Below are 16,608 nucleotides of genomic sequence, written 5' to 3'. Positions count from 1 at the left end.
CTTTTCTGCTGACATCATCGAGGTCATGCAGGCTATTGGATAATGTTAACCAATAGCCAAACACTTAGACCTTGTTTTAGCAAACTCTGTCTTTCAGTCTGGCTCTATTCTGGACAGTTACACCCATTTTTTATAATCCAGTCCAATCCAAATGATTCCAACCCTTTTTCTTTATCTCAGAAATGTGAAATATTACGAAGGTAAAATAGGTGACAAATTGTGATTTACGCTGACTAGCTTAGTATTTAGTCTAAAGATATATTCCCAGAAAAAAAAATATGTCGCTCATATGCTTAAAGCTCAGGAGACTTTATGGAGGTCTCAGTTTGTATCATTTAATGTCATTTTAAGTCTTTTGATTGTAGACTTTTACATCTTGACACATCTGAGCACAGTTTAAGGGTACATTAACACGACAACGATACACTAAAAACATAAACGTTTTTCCTTCGCGCTTTTCGCATACAGACGACAATGTTGTCAAAATGATCCCTGTTCACAAAGATCCACAAAAAAGACTAAAAACGCTGTATTATTCATGCCAAGCCAGTAGTTGGCGATGTCACTTTGCAATAAAACACTACGTCGCCGTTTTCACAAATTCACATTTTTGTAGTTTACATGTACTGTAGTTTTTACATCAAAAACTTGCACTTTAAAACCTGTTTATAAAAGTTTTTCAGGCCCTCAAAACGCTGTTGTTGTGTAAATGAATTTCCAAAACGCATAAAGAGTTTTCCGTTTTTAATTGAAACCGATGTAGTGTAAACGGCCCCTTTTATTTCTAAAGAGAAAAGTCTGAGAAGCAAGAGACTTCAGCAAAATCTCCATTTGCTCTCCTTAAAACGAATTGCTATCTCAGATAAAGAGTAGAGATAGATCTTACATCTGTTTCTTTCCTAAGGGTTTGTATGAGTGTTAAACCCTCGTGTGTCCGGGTGCAATTCGAGTCAGATTAGCCTCGTTTGCTCTATTGCGTCGTGTAAAATGACCGACAGACCTAAACAAAGACTTCTGTGTTGAGACAAGTCGCCATTACCCCGAATCCCCCTAAGTTTTGCTATTTCCCACACCTGATAACAACAATTATCAAACACAGACTTTCTGAAATGTATGAAAAGTACATGAAAATGTCCAATTTGCAACAAAAAAAGAAACTTGAAAACTTTCCAACAAAACCGTGGAATTCAAACGGCTGACGTACAACTTTTGATGACTAAAACCTATTAGCCTAAATATCGCTAATCCCGCTTTGAACTTGCTAATCGACTTTTCCTCTGTTCTTTCTCTGTGAAAACAGCAGAGCTCTATAAATCGCTCTGGTGAGGCAGTCACCGCACCAGCAGAGGGTTTGTTGGGGGCAGTTCCAGATCTCTGGTGGTTTTGGCTACGTGCCACACGGTACTGGCAGAACAGAAAACAAGCGGGGTTCAGGACATGCACCTCAGGCGCAGATGAGATTGCTGTTTGGGCAGGTACCGCCACACTGTTTTTATGAAGACTGGAGGTCCACAGATTACTATCAACTGTTTAACAAAAATATTAGCTACCAGTGTTTCGCTATTAACTCTCAGTATCTAAATCGTACTGGATCTCAGCGTCTGGCTGCATACCATGTGTCCCCTGGCTTCTGACACAGGCAGGTGTCTACTTGTGTGAGGTTTCCACCTCAGGCAGCTTCCTCAACATCCATCTGCACATTAAAACACTGTTTGTGAATTTTTTTATTTTTTTTTGTGGTGATTTTTTCATTGCTGTTCACCCAAACCTCTCCCCTATGTGATATGGCAGTGAGACGGATAAATGCAGGTGATTCTATTCAGCACAGCGGATGCGGGATCTGGTTTCATGAGAAAGTTGGTACATCAGCCCAGATGTTGGAGAAATGAGGGTTTCTCGCAGGTCTGAATTGGTGCCACAACAATTCTGATCGGAGCAAGCTCTTCGCGAGAGTTCAAATACTGTATTTGAACAGTCATCAAATCATACATTTTCCTTATGTAATCACATATTTATTCAATATTTAAGTATTTAATCAATTTTATTAGGCGCCATTTTTATTTGATGTGAATGAAAACGAGGCTGCGATGTACAGTGCATTGTTCGAAACATTGAATATTGTTTTTTTTTCTACTGCTGTCAACGTTAACGCGTTAATGCACGCGATTAGTTCAAAATCCTTAACGCGTAAAAATAATCGGACACAAATAAATTACTGAAGCACGTGAAATTGTGTCATTAATGTAATTTACGTCACACAGTTAGATGATCTTAAGTTCACACTGCAGGGCTTAATGCTCAATTCCGATTTTTTGAAAAAATTCGATTTTTTTGCAAGGCCGTTCACATTTCCAATTAAATGCGACCTTTTGTGACCTCCTGTGTGAACGTGAAATTACCCAGAAGTGACTCGCATGCGCAGAAGAGTACTCAACGGTCAACGACGTCACTTGTTGTTTGCGGAAGTAGCTAAACTTTAACTGTGATTCTCTCTCTCACACACACACACACACACACACGAGCGCGCGCAGCGACCGTTAAGAACCAGACAGCAGCCGCTGACCTATCTAATATCAGATTCAGCACATATAAGTTAACATAACGTATATATAATGGCCGTGGGCTTTTATTTTATTTTTTTAATTAACGGGCTCGTCGAGGTCGACCCGTTCGGCAGATTTACCTCAGCTCGACGAATATGCAGTCCGTTTTCAAACCGACGACTACTTCAACGCAGAATTATGACGTTTTTCGCGTATCAATGACGTGCGGGTCGGATACATGCGACCTGGCCGTTCAGACTGAAGTCGCATTTCAAAAGATCGGATATGTATCGGATTTGGGACCACATACCCAAGTGGCCTGGGTCGCATTTGAAAAGATCGGATCTGTGTCGTTCAGACTGTCATGAAAAGATCAGATACAGGTCGCATAGGGGCAAAAAAATCGGAATTGGGTCGTTTCAGCCTGCAGTGTGAACGTAGCCTTAGAAGTCGAAAGCATCTACAATGGTGCTAGCATCTGTAAGCCTGGTAATGTCTAATCAAACCCTTTAACCGATTCCGCTTTTCTGTTTGTGATCAGATCTTTTTAAGCCACTTTACTCCAGGGAAGTTTTCAGTCCAATGATCCAGTAAAGGAAAATTAATTCAAAAAGCGCTAAACAACACTGTAAAACAACAACAACAACAAAAACACAGGCTGATTGCATTATATTGATGCGCAAACATGTGGTCCAGTTCAGTATCGCAACTTGACTTTTCTAAAATGTAAACAAACTCTTTGCCGTTGCACTGTACACATACTATAGACCTTATGTAGCCCCGCCCCTTTTCAGCGCTGCGCTCGTTGTCTTTTGACTTCCGGTCTGTATTTAAACAGCGATTTTGCGTGTTTATTAATGAACGGCTCGTTTTAAAATCTTCCCGGTCGACTGACATTTGTTAAGACCTTAACATTACAGCTTTAAACATTACAGTTCTCATGATAACTTTCGTTTACTTTACAGTAAGTAAATCCACTTCAAAAGCTAATTACTCCTGGACAGCAATGCCATAGAAATATACAGAGTGACCGCAAAAACGGAAGTTAAAAGACAATATTCTAAAGATGGTGGCGCCCTCATTTCTCTGGCGCATAAGGTCTATACACTGCGAATTCAGATTTTTTTTTTTTTATGGGTGCTTTGGTGTGCATATGACTTCTTAAAACTTCTGTTTAAAACTTTTACTTTGTTTAGCCTTAAAAGATTTGGAATGCAGTCATAAAGTTGCACTATAGATCTCATTTATGGTGCTTTTGCAAAAGCTTCAGTCCCCATCGTAACTGCATGGAGAAAGAACACAACAAGGGTAAGTGAATGTATATTTTGAATTTTTGCATGAACTATTCCTTTAAAAGAGGCCTCCAGCTTCGGTTTTCTCTCAGGAGTGTTGAAAACTCCCGTCACCTCTACACACGGATCTCTAGGGACGGAGGGTTTGCTGGAGCCATGGCAACACACTTGATCCCAACAGCTCCTGACAGAGGATGAGGTCAGAGAGAGAGGCATGCTCAAACCTTTATTTCACCCTAACAGACTATAGGGGGGAGTATGAGGAAGAATTGCTTTAAAAAGAGTCATATCATGGAAAACAGGATTTTCGTGCTCGTTGGACTAGGTCGACATACTCTAATATTCACAACAAAACGCTTTCTCTCCAGTCCACCCAGACCATACTGAAACTACATCACAAGAATTACATCCAGAAGTTGTTTATGACATCATAAATGGCTCATTAACATATAGCACATCTTTTCAGGAAACAGCCATTTTTGTTTTGCTTTGCTTTCCCTATCTTGTCATCCCTATTTGTTCTGTTAATCATGTTCTGCTTGTTCTGGTCCATGTTTTATATATATATACTGTATATATATATTATAAAACATTTGTACAGATTATTATAATGTTTGTTAATAATAATATACTACTTATTAATAATAGAATACTTAATATGTAAATAATAAAATACAACCAATGTCATTTACATATAAAAGTCTTAAAGGTATAGTAGCAAAAACAGCCTGTCCAATTCTAAGGTATAGAGGGTGGAAAATTATCATGAAAAACTAAATTATGATAAAAACTTTTGTTACATTTTGAGTGGACTCAAGGGGGAAATTGCTCGGTTCTACGTGAGTTATATGTCATTGTTAGGTGGTTGCTGGGTTGTTTTGGGTGATTGCTAGGTTGCTGTTTATTGGCCCAACTAAAAAAAAAAGTCCACGCCCAAGTCTCTATGATATTCTTGTATATAGATATAGGCTCAGGTCCCTCCTCCTTACATATAATACTATGGGACTTATCACCTGCTTTATTGTTAAAAAATAAAATAAAATAAAAAATTAAGTAACAGAACACTTCTCAACAACAAAACGTTTCAGAAAGAGGTTAATGAACTTTTGTTCCGATTCCTAACAATCAGCAATATTAATAAAAACCACAATTAAGTGTAGTATGTGCACCTGGCACAACTTAAAGAGAAACTTGCTCTAGAGATGTTTTGCACAGTTTGGCCACTTTGTACATTTGATAGCTCATTTACAGGGATCAAAATCACAGTCTTTAGGGTACATCAATGTTTTCCGCTCTGAGCAGGATTCTAGAGTTTCACATTCTCAAATGATCTGTTCTGGACATGTAGCGTTCAGCCCATCCAGTGTACTACAAGCACAAGTCTAAGAATTAATCACCAATATGGGAACGTGCCCTGAGTCTACCTTCAGAACATCTCAGTGTTTCGACTGCTGACACAAGTCAGTACAGGACAACACGGCTGTAAACGGCTCTAAATGGCTTGTGTTTTCCCCAGAGGGCCAAACTGAGCTTGGGTTTGACAGTAACGGTTGTGCGGTTCAGGTAAAACTGCTTGGCTTTCAGATAAATCCGCCTCCTCTGCCACTGTCCTGTCAGTTAAGTGGCAAACACAACTGCTTTATGAGGGATTAGAACGAAATGTCAATCAACGGATTGGGTTACACACAAAATACAAAAACAACATGAAAAAAATGATGATAGAGTCATATTACACCTTCACATTACTCACGAAATATATTCATGTACGACAACTTTCTCAGAGCTGTGAATGTGAGTTTGTTGAGCTGTTGAGGTTCGAAAGACTGGACTATATATTTAATATTTCCAATGTATGTAAAATGAACCAACATTGTGACTATTGCAATATGATTGGTTTTTTTTTAACTCTCCTAAATAACGTCATACTTTCGCACCCATTCTTTGTGTCACAGGGAGCTTTATGAATCTTAAGATTTTAAGAATGTCTCTGTTTAAATAAAAAATACAATATATTTAGTGCTGGGAAACGTTTAATCACAATTAATCGCATCCAAAATAAAAGTTTGTGTTTACATACTATATGTGTGTACTGTGTATAATTATTTCGTATATAAAAATACACACATGTATTTATTTAAAAAATATTTTAATGTATGTATATATATATATATATATATATATATATATATATATATATTTATACACAATTTATATTATATATACATATAAATATTTTATATATAAATAACAGTTTTCTTAAATATAACCATGCATGTGTGTGTATTTATATATACAAAATAATTATGCACAGTACACACATATATTATGTAAACACAAACTTTTATTTTGGATGTGATTAATCGCGATTAATCATTCCCCAGCACAAATTACATTATTTATTTAGTTTATAAAATGTATAAAATATATGAATGTGATATAAAGATATATGTAAAGATTTACTTTCAGTGAAAAAAAATCAGACGGCACTGATCATTTCAAAGAATCAATAATGTTCAATAATGACTCACGCTTTTTTTATGTGCTTTAAAATCTCTATGTAATGCTGAGACAATGAAGGCCATGCGGGACGTTTTTACAATACAGGAAGTCTAGCGGGAAAGACGCTTTCATTTTTGCTATACCAAGGAAATGCACTCATTATTATCACCTCACACACACACACACACACACACACACACACACACACACACACACACACACACACACACACACACACACACACACACACACACAAACACACACACACACACACACACACACACATCCAAACTCCCTTTTTTTTGTGTCTGGCGCAGGTGTCATGGCAGAACCCATCTGTGTGTGAGTGTCGTGTCTTTGTCACGCTGATCTCCTTCGCTATCAAACAGCACTACCTCACCCGCCCTCCGGCTGTGTAAACCTAGAGCTGTGAATAATTCAAGGGAACTGGCCCAGGTTCACACACCCTCAGGACATACACATAGCACGGTGTTGTCGGCTGGCCTACGGGACATGAGGACCACTTTTAAACCCATGTGTCTCAATAACACATCTCATTTATCAATGCTGGATGTGAGATGACGTGCGCTTTTGTCCCCCTGCTATGTGCGTAATCCACCAAACTCGCCTTTAAGAAGGAAAAAGTGTGCAGGTACAAAGCAGTCTCTTATTTCAGGTGCTGTCCACTTCTCCTCGCCGAACAGGTTACTGAAGACATTCATGTCACGTAATAAAACTCTTTATGGCAGTCTGAGTAGACCAAACCTGTGATGTGAAACTCAACAAAGCCGTGATGTATTCTGAATGCCAAGATAAAAAATCTTAAACAAGTTAAGGCACAAGGGAATGGGTAGAAACTGCACTGATGTAAAATAATTTGGCCAAGCCTATCTACTACTTTATAATAAAATTCAATTATCACATCTTAACGTGCAGAGTATTATAACTAAAAAAAGAGAGCGAGAGAGAGAGAGATAAAAGGTACACTTTACTTAAACCCTTTATGTATAATGCATTATAAAGGTATTCAAAATGTCCATTATAACGCATTATTTCTCTGTAACTGTAACCAAAGTTTTAATGTGTTTTAAGGCATTATAATTAATACATTATAATTATGTAATGCATGTAATAATGTATTATAACTGTGGTTACAATTATTCATGAGATCATCCGAAGCATTTTTAGGTGCATTATAAGGCATAATTAATGCATTAAAATACTTTTATAATGGATTGTAAACAATGGCTTTAAGTAAACTGTTACGAAAAAAACAACAACAACTATTGGTAGTCTGATTTTGGGGCAGGACTCTCTGTCTGTCTGACCAATGGCAGATGGGGGGAGTGTTTGGGAAATATTTGAAAGTCTTCATCATTATGTTTGGTGCAGTATTATTTTAGAATCACTGACATATTTTTATAGTTAAGTTTACATACTTTTTATAGTTTATTTGTGCATTTTCCATTTCAATTTTTTAATTTTTTTTATTATTATTTTGAAATATGTTTATACAGCTTTTATTGATTGTTATTTCAATTTTAGTTATTTTAGTACATCAAGTTGAACTCAATTAATTCTAGCTGAACTAAAATAAGTTTACTTTTATACTTAATTTTATTTTCAGTTTACATTTATTTTATTAAGAAACAAAGTTTTTATGATTTTAGTTTTAGATAACCATAATAACACTTAATTTTGGTGATGTTAGAAGATCAGAAATTATATGTTTTGGCTTTAATGTCATGGCTATTAATCAATATGAAGCACAAAAACAGTGTTAGGACTTGAGTTAAAATTTAAATCTTAAACGTTTCAAATGAAATGGGACATTAGCAGAATGCAAAAAAAGATGGATATGTGTCCAGTAATTTTGAAAGCTGACACAGAAAAAGAGTATTATTTTTAAACAGGAGAAAAAAAACCTCCTGAAACTTTGCCTATGGACTCTCATGGGTACAGTCATTCATTGGTACTCTAAAAGCGCCAAAAACTTCACAGAATCTGAACTACGCCACAGTATAATGAATGAGTGGGTCATGATGGTTTGTTCTTTAGTAAAACAGGCCTGATCGTACATTCAGCTCGAGTGCATTCCTCTGGCGAAAGCTTTCGAAAGTGAATGACAGCTGAATAGCAGGCGGAAGAAGATCTATAAACCGAAGCCATCAGCAGTCATTCTTGATCAAATCCCTTGACATGAATTTTTATCATCTTGACACTAAATCACCACTAATCTCCTCATACACAAGGCCAATTATCTCACTCTAACTGAAAGTAAAACAACAAAAAACAGCTTTACATGGACAATTTAGACAGCTTTTGTACTACAACTTATCCTGAGTGATTGGATGAATAGTATGCTCTGTAAATGTTACATACTAAGTTTCTCTGTAAGGAAGATCTGATACAGGTCTATAGCTAATCAGTCTGGACCCTTAAGGAAATACAAGCTCAAGAGTTGAGAGAAACTTGTTTTTAGATGTTTTTGGATGTTCTACACATCATTTTGAAAGGTCAAAAATACCTTGGGTAAATCTTTAAAGGACAAGTTCGGTATTTTACACTTAAAGCCCTGTTTACAGATCGTTTCTGATGAAATAGAACGCTTAAGATAAAAATTTGGACACATGCTGCTGTCCCGAGAATTTTAGGTTTCTTTCGCTTCTCCCCCCCACCTACAGAATGGCTGTATGGGCATTGGGCACTGGAACAATCCTTCCAAAAAACGCATTAAACTTTCGTTTACAAAGACATGAAACTCACCGAGTGGTCAGGGGTGTTCACTGATATGCTCACACAAAAATCGCTGCAAAAGATGCTTTCCAACCGGTTTTATCGTAGTTTTTGTCAAACACAAAAAAAAAAAAACTTGGACAAAAACTTGGAGCGAAAGAAACCTAAAATTCACGGGACAGCAGCATGTGTCCAAATTTTTATCTTAACCGTTCTATTTCATCAGAAACGATCTGTAAACAGGGCTTTAAGTGTAAAATACCGAACTTGTCCTTTAAGCATTCCCATTATTCTCAATGGCAGTTGTTTGGTTGGCACATGAAGTAACTTGATTTCACCAAGTACAACATGTTCCTGAATCAGAATTTTTGTTGATCCTGGAACAACATTCAAATCAACCAATCAGAATTGAGGAAGAAGTTTACAGTTTATGTCAAGTTTTGCCTTACACTCTACAACACCAGTGTTATATCATTTCCCCTCTGATATTAGGGATAAGTTAGAAGTAGGGATAGGTTTAGAAATACATTTTCGGACACAAATATTATATGTGTAATTATATATGTGTGTTAAATATTGATAAATATGTTGACCCAGGAACAGGTCTTACTTGGCAAAATCATGGTGACCAATGAAGTAGTAGTAGAAGTAGAAGTAGTAGAAAAGATAGTTGCCTGGAGCCATAGGATAATTACACCCTGACAACTGATTGGCTGATTGCCCTTGTATTTTGCTTGCTAAACATTTTATTTTGGCAGAATACAAAGATAATTTGAATGCCTTCAATAAATAAAGTTTTGTTTTTATTTTGCCGAAGGGAAATCCAACCTTGAACCCTTGGAGATGGCACACAAACTTTAAACCCAGGCTTATTAGGAGAAACATACCATTTCTGAAAATGACACTAACCTTGTTTCTTGAACACTACACAACACTTTGAAAATGAAAGGTCCAGTGAACAAGCATTCAGTTTTATACAAAAAAAGATGAATGGTAATCAGGCAACCAGCTGTGTATTTCACAATGTACATATCACGGCAGTTCAGAAATGAAATGTCGAATGGCACTAAAATGTGTAATGCTCCATTGTTTAAAAAACTAAACCCTACCCTAAACCTAACCGTTAGTGTTAAACGTGAGATAAAAAAAAGCATTTTCTGAAGCAAACATGCAAATTCAGTATGTTCATACAAGTATTTGAGCTCTTTTATCATGATTCAGGATTCTCCACATCGCAAGTGCAATACTGTACCAGGTGAGCTACCGATCAAGTTTACTATGTATCATCAATATGCGTTAGTTAGCAAATCATGCACTATGCAAGTGTTGTGAGGTCATAACATAGTATTGTTTTACTGCCACGAGTGTTAATTTCAGATTAACAATGAATTGTAAGTATAGCTTTGGAGTTTGATGCCTATGTGCAATAAGCATATGTTGCAAAATTCACTATTGAGGTAGAACCTCACATATAGGAAATGCTACACAACTAAGCTTTGGAAAAATTGAGACCTTTTGGTTGGTTCGGTTACTACAAATCCTCAAATTCATTCTCAACCTCAACTTCAAAACCACACACTTTTCAGTCTTCCAAATATATACCCTCCTTACGCAGAGATTTTAAAAAGCAGCTGTATAGCTGCACGAAGATCCATGATGTCATTCTTCCTTCCTCTACAGGGCGTGACGTACTCGCACGCTCTGTGTGTCTCATCCTCTCTCCTGTCCCATTTCCCGCTTTAAAGCATTTGGGTGATCCCAACACCTTTTTCATGTGGTGGAGACACACTGGGTTTCCAACATTCCTACAGAAATGAACCTTAACTGACGTACAGTGACAAAAATAGAAGATATCTGCATAATACGTCAAGCGCGTTTGGGTTGAACTGGTGCTCTGAACAAGCCTCCATTTTATCACTACATTCAAAGTCCTGTTTTTCTCTTACATTACAAATGCATAGAATACAGAAAAGAACATTTCCTCATGTTGACACAACCAACAACTGGAAGCTGGTTAACATTTTACTGCAAATGTAACTGAGGATTTATCAAATAGCCAATACACTTTGATCAAGATATACCAGCTTAAAGATATATTCCCATCGGAGACCATTCTTTCTGCAACAACTTGTTAAAACAATATGATTCATTCCATTGGACCCCTTCAAACCCTAATCAGCCTGCAGAAAGTGGATCTTGTTTCCCTAACAAACTACCAACAAATGTTTTGATGCAATTTGATAAACTGAACGTGGGTGTGTCGATATCGTTGGCCATTTTGTCTGTATGCAGTAGCCATGAGTATACTGGGAATATACTGGAATTGATTTTCCCGACGAACGGTTCTTGAAAGTCGTAATTTCTCTAAAGCAGACAAAACTCCATGAATACTCAACAGTGCATTCAGCAGCACCATAGCAATTAGTTAAATTCACATCAGTCAAAAATCTTTTTTGTACTCAAAAGTCATGGATTTGAGCCAGTTGAATCACTCCCTTACCAAATAGGTCGAACCAGTTGACTTATTCATGGTATTCATTACTCTCGTCATGTCCAACTTGAAATTAACCAATAGCTGTTACTGTGTTAGGTGTTCTTAAAACGTGTGAGTTTAATTTACTAACAGAGGAATATTCAGATCAGTTTTGTTGCATTAAATGACACGGCAAAAATAATAATATTATAGCTAATAAATGTTTATAAAGACTTTTTTTTTTGTTTAATACAACTGTTAAAGCTGATGTCTATAAAAATGGTTTATAAACAATGGTTATTTCGAATAGAACTAATGTACTTTTTAAATTGCTAAGTGGAAACAGAATTCACTCGTAAAGTTCCTTGTAATTCCCATCCCTACTAATGGATCTCTTTGGACACAGATGCAAGCTGTTAGAGAGAAAAGAAGCTCTGGGTCTGTATTCACAAAGCTTCTCAAACTACAGGAGTTGGTTTAGGATTTGATTGCCAAAGCTGCCCTTTTGTCTCTATATATCCGAGTACACAACTGATCCAGAAACAGCCCTAGGGACTCTGAGACGCTTTGTAAATGCGGACCCTGAGGTCGGAGGGATAGGAGGAACCGCCACCGCAGAGCTACGCTAGGTCACTGTATACAGTACCTCCTTATGAGTGAGCTCCAGCCAGGCGGTATAGAGGTGGACGCTCAGCACCCCACTGGAGTCCAGCAGGTGCAGGCTGTCCTGCGTAGACCACGGGAGAGAAAGCGGCGATTAGAACGTATGATGAAGCCCTTAAACCCCACAGATGTTGAAACCCCTTTTAAAGTAGCAGCAGACGCTAGTAAAACCTGCCCCAAAGCATTGACATTTACCAGAGATGTCTCTATGATGACCTAGAAAAACGGATTAATGAAACAACCAAGGACTGAGGTCTTGGTTTGATTACTTGGTCCGACCCAAGTTCAATTCCACCCCCTTCCCGCTTTCTAAGTCGTACGTTTTGGGTCCGTGTTCTTTTTATTAATAGTTAATATTTATTGACGGCACAATCGGACTGAAAAGCCTTCATGTAAACACTTCAATCAATCTTACTGAGCTCGAGTTGAATGAGATTTTAATCGGATTGACAGTTTCAGCCATTGAATCAAACTACTTTCTCATTTTGATTCAAAAATGCCTTGTGAATCGGATTTCGAAGTTTCGGGTACATATAAAAAGTATTTTCAGAATCTGAAATAGGATTGGATTCATTCGCTCGCTACAATGGGGTCCACATGAACCGAACCCACCGTTTTCTCGACTCGAGTGCTTTCACACCAACCAAACAAACCGAACTTTGGTGAACTTGTTCCGCTAGGAAAGCTTTAGCTTGAATGCATCCAAAATCAATTTGAGTGACATGTACATGTGTTACGGAATTAATTAAATAACACAAACTGATCCTGAATTTAGTTGAGTTTGTGTGTATATTTGAAGTTTTGAAGAAAAAAAAAGGGTAAACTGTAAAACTATCTTCACTCATGCTCGGTTAGGTAAACTAATCCACAAAGAAAATTTGTTTATCACTGACTTTTTAGCTAAATCTATTCACAGTGCATTTGGTGCACAACAGTTTAAAGACTCAAATAACTAATTATATCTGTTAGTATGGCATTGAACATTTTTCCAGCACCTATAGCTCATGACCTCTCTGTAAACCTGCCCGCTTCCGTCACACCCATCCGTAGGCTAAATTAAATGTGAACTGGTGCCCTGTATATTGACCAGCATGCTTGCTTGCTTGCCTTGAGACCCTAAATCCACTTACTTTTCTTCCAATATTGTGCAATCATCTTTATTAGGTCAACTAGACAGTGACAAACTGTTTTTGAGTTAGTTGTTTTAGCATTGCTGAAGAGAGAATGGTTTCTTCATTACTATCAAGGTTTTTTTTCTCTTTTTTTCAGTGGTCTCGTGTTTGCTCACTGTGGATGTAAGTACTGCCACCCTGTTAAGCTTCTTTGTGATCCACTGTGCTTTGATATTAGCGATTTAGAAATGAAGCTGAGTTGAACTGAATTGAGTTCAACATGGCATGTGTTAAATTGTTTTTACACAATTACAGTATGTGCTTTTTCTGGTTTTGTACATACAAACTTAAGTAATTTTATGTCTGTATGGGGCTAAATATATACACATACATTTTTTATACAAAAAAGCAATGTCACAAGTACAAACTATATTGTTTTTGCTTTGTTTTTTCATTTGAGTGAAAAAGATCTGAGTATTAAAATTGATCAAATTTATATATTAATATTCCCTTCTTACAAAAACATCTTGCATTTGTCCTGACAGCTGAAACTGACACATAAGTTAATTAAAGTTAAAGTTATATGGGGATGTCTGGGAATTTAGATTAGTGTCTGTGATATATATCCAGCATGTAATGAGTACTAAGCTCGAATCCAGTTCTAAGCTGCAGGTAAATTGAAAGGACTGAAATTAACTGTGAGAACTGCAGTGTGTGCAGTCACTGTAAATAAAGCAGCACACAATGACTCGGACATGGATTCAAATAGTCTGAAGTTGCTACACAACCAATATAATACTCTAATAAACATAAAATATATGCTGAAGTGGTGACCAATCCTCTTCTGGTCTCTCTCTTGAATCGAACACGGAAGTGACTTAAACTGCAATTCATCAACTGGCCGCTAGAGACATGCTCCAAAAGGGAGTAAATCCCCAAATAATATATTATTAAAAGGTAATACAGCCTGGTACAAAAAGTGGTTTTGGTCTATATAGCTAATTTTGCACTTTATGACAACTGTGAGGGGGGTGTTTTATAACTCATCTGTTTAAATTGTATTAAGCCTTAAAGCTTAATATAAAATCGTTCGAAATTGCATACTCTCTTGAGTAGGTACTATTTTGAATAAGTAATTACTACACGACAGCTAAAAAAAAAAGTATGTTCCAACCAAGTAGTATAAGAGTGTGTAGTATGAATGTAATCTGGACGTACTACATTCACCATGCTGTCATTATCATGTGACCTACCGGTGTCAGCTAGGTCGCTTCACTGCCGTTCACAAATCCTCTCCCGTGGGGAAAGTAAAGTGTCCATCGTAAGCACACTTCAGAATCTCGCCAGAAGTAGAAGGTCATCCGGGTACTTGTTGACTACTCTTTTATGAGTAGAGTGAATTCGGACACTTCTCTTATCACATAAATGTTTTTTGCATACTATATAGCGGGGAAGTATGCGATTTCTGATGCAGCCTCTCACGTCACATTACATAACGTCACCTTCGCACACTCACTTTTTCCCTCTGTGTCCTTGAGGCACACCATCCCCCTTGAAATGAACGGATTTGCAGCATTCTCTTAGCATGAACTCTAGTGTGTAGGCAACCACAAGCTTTTATATATTCACCCTCTGACCCCATAAATTAAGCATTGGGCATTAGGTATGACTAAGGTACTTTGTCTTTCTATAAGTTCCTTTAAAGTGCAGCGGTACCTTAAAAGGTTGTGAAAGTATGAGCAGATTCCATCTAAAATCCTCTGAAATCCCAACAGGCCACTCTCTGGCTCTGTGCGGAGGTGATAATCAGGGGAAGCATTAACTGATTGTGGAGGAATGTCTTTAGATCTGGACAGTATACCTGCTCTTGACAGTTCTCACACTCCGCGAGACATGGCTTGAGGCAGAACTTAGTGATATTAGTGGTTATTCTCACAGAGACTGGCTCTCCTGTGCCAATGTGTGTGTGTGTGTGTTTGATCAATTCACCGTGGTAAATCACCACACGCACTCAACAACAGCTGCAGGCTGTCACACACTTGCTGCGTCTCTGGCCTCCCTGTTACTTTTTACAGTGTGTGTGTGTGTCGGAGGCAGGTGGAGTATTTTTGACACAGCCGTTCGTGAGGACTCCCACTTGGCTGGTGGTCTAACAACTTGCTCGACACCCACTATGAGTTGTGTTTATTTAGTATCCGTGTATAAACACACGTGTGTGTGTGTTTCTGTGTGTGTATTCCACCAATAGCAACTCAGGCTGGACATAAAAGTGCGTTAAACTATTATGCTCAATCACACAAAACTAGCAAACACTGCATAACCCATTGTATACTACATAGGTAACAATTCACAATGCATACTAAACAACATTTTTAGGTGCTCGCAGGTCCAAAACTCTCTCACATAATGCTAAAGTGTTGTGGATGGTTGCTTTACTAGTCAACGTCCAAACAGCCCATCCCCAAATGTATATAATATTCTCTTATTCAATGGAAGTCTATCATTTTATCGTCCACCAACTGAAAATCACAAGCCAGTGCTTTGAAAATGAATAATACACCTCTCTTGTCCAAATTTGCCATACCATCCATTTTTTTGTACTACAAAAATATGACAAAACAATAAAAATGATCATAAACTTTTCTGTTGTCATATCTGGAGAAAACAACAACAAATCACAAGTCTGAGATATCGTCATCAACTAATGTCTTTACAAGAAACCGCATTAGTCTTTTTGCAGTAAATTAAAACACAGTCGTAAACTCCCTTGAAATTCGAGACATCCTCATTGTTTCCGTCTCCAACTACTGCTCACTTATACGAGAACAAGGATATGCTTGAAGACTACATTGAAAACAATCTTAAAAGCAGGTTTATGAAACTCAAGTTGGAGTCTCTTACAAGCAGGAAGACTCTTGGCACATCCCAAATGGCATATTCAGTTTCTGATGTTCAGGGCTTGGAAGAGTCGAGAATCACAGGACTGAAATAAAGACGACTGTGTCTTTCGTTACCAAAGCGCATGAGTTTTTTTAAAGTTTTTTTTTAAGCTTTACATGAATCATGTGGCCTCCAGTTAGCAGACTGTCTTTCAATGACTGGCAACATGGAGAGGGTATTTCTAGATAAACTCTAGCCATAATCTTCTTCTGGAAGAGTAAGCAACTCATGCAAAAACATGCTAGTAAGTGCATTTAGACTTAATTAAGCAATCTCGTGCAAACACGCTGTTGCCTTTGGGTGTGGAAGCATTTGAGTGAAATGCAATGCAAGTCAAACAGAGAGAATCC

The 16,608-nt window shown here is 37.5% G+C and overlaps 1 protein-coding gene and 1 long non-coding RNA gene across 8 annotated transcripts in view; one reads left to right on the top strand and one right to left on the bottom strand.

Moving 5' to 3' along the window:
- Window positions 1-16,608, bottom strand: part of celsr1a (cadherin EGF LAG seven-pass G-type receptor 1a) — a 94,117-nt gene that overhangs the window by 34,615 nt on the left and 42,894 nt on the right. For 5 of the 7 annotated variants that reach the window (XM_082167367.1, XM_082167365.1, XM_082167368.1 and 2 more), the window contains exon 6: window positions 12,190-12,270. The exons of the other annotated variants lie outside the window; for them this stretch is intronic. In XM_082167367.1, coding sequence (XP_082023493.1) covers window positions 12,190-12,270 — 81 coding nt within the window. The remainder of the gene's footprint in view (window positions 1-12,189; window positions 12,271-16,608) is intronic. 7 annotated transcript variants of the gene reach the window in all.
- On the top strand, window positions 12,277-14,454 carry LOC309497236. The gene is made up of 2 exons (XR_014205459.1): window positions 12,277-14,245; window positions 14,393-14,454. It is a non-coding gene; the product is annotated as an uncharacterized lncRNA (long non-coding RNA).

Source organism: Leuciscus leuciscus (assembly GCF_965113295.1).
Source record: "Leuciscus leuciscus genome assembly, chromosome: 4".
In the NCBI taxonomy this organism is placed as follows: domain Eukaryota; kingdom Metazoa; phylum Chordata; class Actinopteri; order Cypriniformes; family Leuciscidae; genus Leuciscus; species Leuciscus leuciscus.
The sequence above is the reverse complement of the archived record's forward strand: the minus strand, read 5'-3'. Positions and strand labels throughout refer to the sequence as shown.